Here is a 10,015-nt window from a genome sequence, read left to right on the forward strand (position 1 = left end):
TATCTTGAAAATACGAACCAGTAAATAAAGTAGATCTTACAAAATCTTTCTTACAATTTAAGTAATCTAAATTTTGATCATTAAATTTTAAAACCAACATAAATGCTTTTGGGGCCAAAAACCAATATAAATTTGAGAAAATACCAAATTCAATCCATCTTAAGCAGTTAATTAGTAGCTCAAAAATAAAATGACAGATATGAATATCATGTACTAAAAGCATTTATTAAATGTACAGGAATGACTTGAGGATCGGTATGAATATTTAATTTACAAATAAACACTTGCAGAAGAACCTTTATCTATCCTACAGGCTACAAGTGTGTCAAAGAAAATCGTGGTTGAAATAAAAGTGCCTCCTAAGGTCCATATGCCCCCACTTTTCACTTGGCATCATATCCGAATATCTAACACAATCGCATAAACCTACTGATTACTGAATGAACTGCTATTTAACCTTGGTGCAGATGTCGGTACCATCTTTCATGAAAGCCAGCTCGGTCACCAATGCGATATGATCACTGCCCCATTTCTGTACAATTGATAGGCAAAAAAAAACACTAAAAAATTCAAAAGTTACACATTTCGGGTTAGAGTTTGCAGAATCAAGGGAAATTATACATGAAAGGAATCTAGTTCAGTTGTCAACACATACGGCTATCATGGAAACCTAAATTGAAACACCACTTGGTCCTTAAAAATTCAAAAATCAGCCCAGGAACTAAGAAATTCAAAATATATTGATGTCAAATAGTTTCTAAACTTATTACTTACTGACATTTAGGAATTTGGACCTTAAATATATGTTAATAAGACCACTTAACTACTTTCTAAATTTTGTAGCAAAGTGAATGGCAGATTGCACCTTTAGGGTTCTTCTAGGGTTTTTCTTAAAAAACTTTTCTTATTTTCATGGACTAATATGATAGTACCAAGACTTTTAGGGACCTGAGATATGCGCAACATAATGATAATGATGAGTGAAAGAAAAATCCCAAAAACCCACCTATAAATCTCATTCATCTGCAATATTTCAGACAAAAATTAAGTTTTCTTACCTTTGTTGGGAATCCCGGAGTATGTTCCAAGGCATATTTAGCCATCGGAGCAAGAACTCCGGTTGTTTGAAGACCTTCAGATCGCCTAAATGACAGATCAAAGGAAAAAGTACATTCATATTAACTCCTTTCATTTAGGTAAACATAAGTGTACAGAAAAAAAAATGAATGCATACTAAAATTCAAGAGAATCAATCAGCAATGTTAACCAAAAAAACATGCATTTACAAGAACATTAGTCACGACTTCAGAGCAATTATTGTCACTTTATAATTCAAAATAAAATTAGAAGCACGGCACAGCAAATCAGTGGCAGAATAACTTGAACAGCTTATAGCACCTACCAAATGTAATCAACAGTCCCCGAGAAGCGCCTATTATAACTGGTAACAAGGGGCTCTCCATAGGGGTCTCTGGTCCCTGAACGATCCTGCAATTATACAAGTTTACAGGTATAGTGGAAATACAGACTTTAACTGTAGCTTTTAAGTATGAGGTGTAAGATATGCTAGTTTGTCAAATAAAGTAAGGTTCAAAGAAATGAGCAAGCGACTATTTAGATATTACCATTGCCTCAGTGTATGTGCTCCTAAGAAGTAAAGGATGCTCCAAGAAGGTGCAATCTTCATTTCCTGTTGCAGTTTCTATCTCCGTAGGGGTCCACAATGCTGGATTATAAGTAGCTTCCTGCCCACAAATAGATTTAGAAATCTGACTACGTGATAAGTCATCCTCAACTTCATTGCTTTCTACAGGCAGCAACAAGTTGGAAGCAGAATTTAATTCCTTGTACTGATAGGACTTATCAAGATCTGATTTCTTTGATGGACTGGTGTCAAGAGCAACTCCTTCAGTATTATGTAAGGAAGATACAAAACTGCTGTTATCATCAATATTTTCACAGTCTGTGACGGTTTTATCTATCTCATCAAAGAATGATTTCTCTTTATCATCAAGTGGAAAGTTAATGTTGGACAATTGATGCGATTTATCAACTAGATATGTTGATGCGCTGCTATTTTGGTCATCAGCAATTTCTTCATGAGATGGGCTATCTCCATACTCTATACAAGGGACTTCAAATGCTTTGGAAACTGAAGTTTGGCTGGATGGCTTAGTTGGAGAAATTACTGCATTGTTTAGATCTGTTGACTCAAGAACAATCCTCACCCTTGTGAAAGATTGATTATCTTCCTGAAGAAGAGTTGGGGAACAGTCAAACTCAACTTGTTCATTCTCTTCAAGGACATGTAAGTTGGATTTTTTGCTTAATTCTTTATTTGAAGTTGGGACAGCATCTGGTATATGTTCATTGCTTCCCATCCCAGTTTTTTCTCTGTTAACTGCTTCAGTAGCTGAAGAGGTCGAGGTCACAGGTGTAATGTCATTAATATCACCAATTACAGGAACAATATGGATCCTACCTTCACTATAAGAAGGATCTTGTTCTTTTATACTACCAACTTCACAAAAGATCTTTGAATGGTCAACAGCAGTTTCCTGAGTATCTTTTCCTGCAAATACATCATTTTCATTTACACACTCAACATTTGTACAAGACTTAACAGACATATCCAAAAATGGGTGAGTATGTTGATTACCCAAACTGTGACATTTAGTGTCCAGGTCTGTCATGTCCGACCGATAGTTATTTTGTTCAATAACTTCCTTGACACCTTCAGTGGATCTGGCCTGAACTGAACCACTAGCAGATTTTTCACTGGAAAATTTTAAAACATATTAATAGGTAATTTATGCATAAAGCAAGAAACCCAATAAATATCACCATATAAATGTCTCGTACGAAAAAGTCTACCCAGCATTAGGACCATAATAGGGCTTTGATGCACGAATTGCAGAAGCTTGTCCTGATACCTTATTCCTATCTATTCCGGACAGATCTAACTGCAATAATATAAAGATGTCATTTTTTATGTCAAAGTCGTAGGTAGAGAAGAGCAAAAGAGTACATACCTTCTGTTCTGATATAAAGTTGTATAACGGACTCTGAGACAAGATTAAAATGGTTAATGTCAAAAGGCTGTGATAACATTTTACAAAAATAAAATGATAAACCATAATAGAAAAAATTACCTTGGGTGTACAATTAAAATCCCCACAGATAACTACAGGGGCATCATTCCAGAGTTTAGAAACAGATTTAGCCTTATCAAGTAGCACTCGAACCTGCTTGAATTAAATATAAAGGAAAAGGTAATTACAAGAAGAATTTACAGTATCAGATGCATAGATGACTTCATCAAAAAGGAAAAAAGTCATGTCAAGCAGGCAGTGCACACCTGGCCAAGCTTAATTTCTCCCCTGTTAGGATTGTAAAGCACATGAATGTTACAAACCACAACTTTACTCGAGCCTGTCAAGCTGCAGAGAGTGACGTTTATGTTATGTTATGCTGAGAATGCAAAAAATATCCCATGGCACAAAATATGAAAAGAAATACTTAAAGCAATGAAACACCCTCACTTATTTTTAAAAAAAAAAGCAGCAAGTATCCCAAATTCCTAATCCAATCAAAGGTCAACTCAAATAATCCCATAACCTTGTAACTCATTCTAATATGGATAACAGAATAAAATGCTCCCGTGAACCTGTTTCATAACAAAATGCCTTATTTAAGAAAGATTACTGTCATGCTGAACTTAATTGAAACTATATTCCACTGATTCATTTTAACTTTTGACCTTTATCGTTAAAAAGAAAAATAATTTGCGGACTGTAACAGTAACCTTCTCAATCTTTTGTAAATCTGTTTCTACTCTATATGTTGGACAGGTGAGATGCTAAATGAGATATCTTTCTTAAGGGGTTATAGTGTAGTTTACAGTTTTCCTACTGTTTAAACAATCAAAAGGTGGTATTTCTACATACGATGCAACAGATACTCTAAATGGTTGCAGTAACCAGCTGTTAGAAGAACTTAGAGGAAAGTACATAAGATCAGGGCACTATAGCACCAGATCAGAGCAGAGTGGCTTGAGGCTTCTATGGGGTGCCCAGTGCCCTCTGTTTAAGGGTAACAGATATGATCACAGCCAATATTGCAACAACTCAAACACTGCGGTGTCATACTGAATCAAGTTTCATCTTTGTCCCTATTTTCTGTGTTCACCAAGATTTTTCAAATATTTCTTTGATTTTCCCTCCACCTTCAACAATAGAAACATCTAGGGTTTAAAACCCACAGCTTGCCAATATTGTGGCTGAGCCTGGCCATTTCTGACAACCACAGGTCTATGTTCCTGTTCCTAGACACCCACGAGTCTCTTTCCATGCATGTATGAACTCAGTTTTTGTTTGTGTTCTTCAATGTGTCGGGTTCCTCATTTCACAGGCTCCCTTTTATTATTAAATTCCAATATTTTCCTTTCTATGGTAATTATTTGATACTTACTTATAATGTGACTTTTGACTATTAATTTTGGATATATATACATACATATATATATATGTATATTTATATTTAAATCAGGATAGTTGTTCTTTTTTAGTATTTATATGCACATAATTATCTGTCCTGCATCTATAGTCTTTGCCTTTTAGTACAGCAACAATCCCACTATATCATTTTGGGGTTGACCACTCCACTCTCCAGATTTGATAATCATGCATATGAAGCATAGGTACTCTTACATTTTCCAAAAGAAGATATATACAAACCCAATTAGCCAAAAGAAAGAGAATAATTACCTGGATGGGAGAGATCCATTTCGATTAATGATCTGGTGGATGAAAATATTGGAAAGAAATCCAGGGAAATCAATTAAGGAGTGAAGAGTAAGATAATTGAACATTCTAAGTTTATCTCAAAATTGAACAAAGCAGATGACAGTATGAGAGCATTACGTACCTCTAGTACACATAGCTGGGCGACATTGTCCCTAAGTCCCAGCTTATTAAACTCAATGCACTCTTCATATAACAAATTGAACCTGTGATAAATCATGGTAATGAGATTATTATGTGTAAATAAAGAAAAATACAAACAAATGTATTAACAAAGCATCAGGACAAGCGGGCCTTCCACCACAAAAACAATATATGGGAAAAGTAATAATGTAATATACAACATAAACGAATAATCACAAAATGATACAGATGAATCAATTATCAACAAGATCACATAAAGAAAATACATAAAAAGAAAAGGCCACCAAAAATAACACATTTGCTTGAGGCATTATAGAGTATAATAGTTTCAATTTGTCAATAAATACTATTACGAAGTGGACTTTAAGCCTAACTCAACCCCATAAAACCGGCTCATAGGGTTGAGGTTTGCACCCACTTATATACAATGAAAGGCTCTAATCATTATTGAAGAAAACAAATTCCAATAAGATAATCAGCAAGTAGCAACAAAAGGAAAGTAAACTTGCAGAGAACCTTGATTTTCTCCAAAAGATTGCACAGCCATCAACTGGATTACCTGTACGCATCTATAAGTAAACCGAATGCTATTAGACTTTATAATGCAACAGAACTATTTCTTTTTCTTTCAAAATTTAATGGAAATAATCAATCAGAATGGGTACGGCAATGTAAAAAGAAAAATACTGCTGAAAGGTGATCTGAAGATGGGTCACTGCACATAACCAAGTTACAACTTGTTGATTATATTGGAGGGAAGTGAAAAAGTAGCCTATCAATCAACTAGATGATGAAGCACAAGTGCAGAAATATCCTCATCAAGTTAAAGCATAGTAACTGTTTGGCTTAATATATTATTAGTCCCTCAAATTTGGATCACTTATTTAGTCCTCCAAATTAAAAATTAGCTTAGTCCCTGACTTTCAGAAAATGTTATTTTTGGTCCCTCAGCACTAATGGTGTTACACTCGTTGAGGACATCACTAACGACATCCACATCAACAATGACAAGTGTAACTAAAATAATGACATCAAAATTCACTTTTAAATTTTTTTTAATAAAATATATTTTTTATCCCTCGAATTTGGGTTGAATTTTAATTTAGTCTCCTTAATTTAAAAACAATTTTTTTAGCTCCTCAATTTTAAAATTGATTTTTAGTCCCTCAAATTGAAAAAATGAATTAACATCTCTAATTCAAAACCGAATGTGAAACTTTTGTTTCATTCTGCTTCTTCACATAAAAAATTAAGGGATAGAAAATTGAAAAAACTTACGTCAAACTTCATTCATGACCATGTGACAAGGTAGAAGATAAGGGCCTACGTCATTGCGATCATAGGAGCAATCACCCATATCACTATTATAAGGAGATAGAAATAATGAGAAAGAGAGAAACAGGAAAGGTATTCCAAATACGGTTAAAATTGTCTTTCTCAAATTAAAATGTGTTAGTTATGCCAAGAAATTTTCAATAACATCAACTTTGAAAACCAAAATAAATTATTTCCAAATTAGAATACTTAAATACCCACTTTTAAATTGGAGGACTGACAAATATTTATAAATTTGGAGGACTAAAAAACATTTTTAAATTTGAGGGAAGTTTCAATTTAACATTTGAGGGACTAAAAATATCACTTTAATATTTCCGGAAGTAAGATAAATTTTTATCTAAATCGTTGAAAACTAACATCTGATATTCTGATCATTGAATAAAAACAAAAACACTGTCACTGAAAACACCTTCTATATAAATTCAAACTAGAAACAGCCTAAAACAAACCAATGCATATCAAAAAATGCACAAGCAGCATTGAACAGAAAAGTTCAGAATATGGGTGTTCATGTCATGTAACCTTAAGGCAAATGGCACTTTCAAGTTCCAACCCACCTTCCAGATGCCACAGTATCCCCTAGGCTTCAACTCCTCTGCCAACTCATGAAATCTATCGACCTCCTGGAAGTTATAACAAAAAATCAAAAGGGAATAGTTCTATATACAGTCAGTTTTTTCCAAGTGAAACTCCACACACACACAACACAGTTAAAAAAATTAATATTACTCGACCACAAAGAAAGAGGTCAAAGAAAAAATTTAAAATTCCAAAGATACAAATCTTACTAAGCTCAGATGTTAATGAAACTCAAAAATCTTGTTTCAAACAAATGCAAAATACCTTTCTGAAAATGGGGTAAATAAAAAAGTCCAAGTCTGTTTTTAACTATTGGAAGTGAAGAATTGTTCTTGCCATATGTCTTATCTTAAATGTGATTGCCAAGTTCAACATCCGTGTTTTATACCATGATTATTCCAGAAGCCAAACCAAAATATACAGCATAATATGATCACAAACATGTTGAAAAAGCATATTAAGCGAGGAGCAAACATTGGGGTATGTAACATAATTATGAACCTGTAAACACAAGATATCAGCTGACCACAGCCCCAACTCAAAAAGTATGCTTCTCTTTCTCCACTGCCAGTCCAAAATGTATGAAGGTATGTGAAAATAAAGTTTGTTCCGGTGGTCCAAAGCAAGGTAGTCAGCCAATATATTATAGGAAAGAACTTTAAACCGTTCTGAGCAAAGGTAAAAGAAAAAAAATAAGCTAAATTAGTCTGATGACATATAATTAAAAAACAATCAACTATGAACAACTAGGAGCGAAAGGAATATTGATAAATAATCAAACCACGAGGAGGGACACTGATAAACAATCAATCTCAAGCCTATCCTCCTCTCACTAGCTAATCCAAATTATCAAATGTTAACATTTTCATGCATGTCCATTCACTTTCGTGCATCAGGCTCACTTCAAGCAAAAAAATGTATATTCTCAACACCACAATTCTTCTTACCAACAAGAAGCCCTCCTCTTTGACTCAAACTTGTCAAATTTGCATGCGAAGCAAGAGCCATTTCTCAAATTACTCATCTGAAAGATGTTCCTTAATGGCTTTTGATTTCTCGAATAAAAGAAAATCAGTACTCAAAAGTCAAAACCAAAAGCTAGTGATTGCTATGATCAATGATAACTCCAAGCTTCCACTCAACATTACGTTTTCATAATCTGACATGTTGAACAATGCAATGCAGAAACGCCAGGTATCCAAATAATAACATTCAGTATCATACCAAAAATTGACTTCTTTGGTTCCTACCCTAAGGTAGAAATCTAAGTCACAATCGCACAGCACAAGTATAATGTTACCACAATGAGGAGGCGGCGGCGTCAGGGCAAACTCCCAGTCTCGATAATATGGCGGCCTCAGCGGGGGATGCGGACGAAACGTCGGCCGGTGCTCAGGCGGAGGATGCTGCCGATACTGCGGGAAATGCGGCCGAAAGTGCGGGGAATGAGGTCGATTACGGAACTCAGGACGCTGATTGTGAAGCGACGGTGGATGAGGTCTCAGGTTAGACAGGGGATTCTGATTATCCGGCGTTTGGTTCGTGAAGCTTCCACTCTCGCCTCGCCGGAGTCCTAAATTGGCTTCGCGGACCGAGAGCAAGTGCGCGTCGCCGGAGATGAAGTGGCCTCTGCCGCCAGAGTACGGGCGGCCGGAGAAGCCTCTACCGCGTCCTCGATGCTGCGAAAAATATACGAGTGAGAATATAAGATAGTGAGTGCATGAATGTGTGTGAAGAGAGAGAAAAAGTACGGGAGGACAAGAAGACATCGAGGTGGCGGTGGCTGCGGCGGTGTCAGTGGCGGCGAGGAGATGGAGAGAGGGAGGAGCGCGTCTCATTGCAGAGAGTGGGGAGAGAATACCACACTTCACACTATTTGTATTTTTGTTTTTTTTTATTTTGTTTTTGAAGAAATATGATTATTAAGAAAAAATATAATTAATATTGTTTCCATTAAGGAGATGAGACCTAGAGAATTGTTGGCTGGCTTCGTTTCCTTCCTTCTTATCGGACAGTCTACTAGAGCTTTAGTATGTTCCTTCTCACCTTAGTGTTACGTTGCTACTCCTTTAAGTATCGATCGTTCTATCTCAGGTGATTGTCGAATGGGGTACTTGCAGAAGGCTCTGACGCTTATTCGACACTCAGAAATGGACAGTGATTATTGTACTTTTTCTTTGAATATGCGCTATTTATATTGTTTTAATGGACTTATCCTATTAGATTGGATTAGTATAGTGGATCACACTTAGAGGCGTATTACTTAGTTCTTAATTATGATTTGTCTTTACTGACCTTGATCTGAGCGTTAATGGATTGGGTGTGTCGGTCAGCGGTCAGCTCGATCAAGGAGACAAAATAAATATATAATTAATTTTGAAAGAGCTATTAAGAATTTTAATTTTACAAAATAAAATAAAAAAAAGTATAAGGGATTTTTTCAAGGTTAATTGTACTGCTTAATTTTGAAAAGAGCTATTAAGAAATTTTTAATTTATAGAGTAAAAAGTACCTTTGAACTTAATTCTATAAGATTTTAAATTTACAAAAAGCAAAAGAAATGAACACTTTTAAAAGTTAATTACATTAATAATAATAAATTTAAGGATTTTAAATTTATAAAAAAAAAATCTTCAAAAGTTAATTGTATATTAATATTAACAATATGTAATTACCTCGATTTTTAATAATTAAGTTCAAACAAATCTAATAAAAATAATTTTTATATTAAGATTGTTATTTTTTTCTTATTATTCTAATAGATAATTTTATTTTTAATAAATTTATGAGTTATTAAAAATTTAATCATTATTGATATTAATAATCAGTGTTATTAATTGAATTTTAATTTAATATAAATTATTAAATTTGATAATTTAACGTAAATGAATATCAAATGTTGTAATAATTTAAAGTGAATATTTAAATAAAAATTAAGATTAAATGTCGTTAAAAAAAATACAAAAATATTTTATAAATTATTATTTATGAGATAATGTTCTTATTTAAATATATTATTAGTAGTACTAGTTTATCATCTCTACTTTGGCAACATTATACAAAATGTTATTATATTCTTGGCTTTTCACTCACGAATATATTTCATTTAACAACTTTTACATGGTCTATTAAATGCTTAAATAACTTGTATA

The 10,015-nt window shown here is 34.0% G+C and overlaps 1 protein-coding gene across 2 annotated transcripts; it reads right to left on the reverse strand.

Annotated features, from left to right (window-relative positions):
* Positions 1-204: 204 nt before the first annotated feature.
* Positions 205-8,770, reverse strand: LOC137813345 (carbon catabolite repressor protein 4 homolog 6). 2 transcript variants are annotated; one of them, XM_068615526.1, is made up of 16 exons: positions 8,615-8,769; positions 8,164-8,542; positions 7,365-7,531; positions 6,842-6,907; positions 5,463-5,515; positions 4,927-5,008; positions 4,767-4,798; positions 3,359-3,440; positions 3,153-3,245; positions 3,033-3,065; positions 2,875-2,963; positions 2,660-2,778; positions 1,626-2,572; positions 1,403-1,488; positions 1,059-1,143; positions 205-532 (listed from the first exon to the last, which is right to left on the reverse strand). In XM_068615526.1, exons 1-16 carry the CDS (start codon positions 8,699-8,701, stop codon positions 449-451), a joined length of 2,484 nt encoding a protein of 827 aa, XP_068471627.1. In that variant the 5' UTR covers positions 8,702-8,769; the 3' UTR covers positions 205-448. The 2 variants fall into 2 exon arrangements, with proteins under 2 accessions (XP_068471627.1, XP_068471626.1); XM_068615525.1 differs by having other exon boundaries at positions 1,626-2,778; positions 8,615-8,770.
* Positions 8,771-10,015: the final 1,245 nt, after the last annotated feature.

The sequence above is a fragment of the Phaseolus vulgaris genome, chromosome 1 (assembly GCF_000499845.2).
Source record: "Phaseolus vulgaris cultivar G19833 chromosome 1, P. vulgaris v2.0, whole genome shotgun sequence".
Taxonomy (NCBI): Eukaryota; Viridiplantae; Streptophyta; class Magnoliopsida; order Fabales; family Fabaceae; genus Phaseolus; species Phaseolus vulgaris.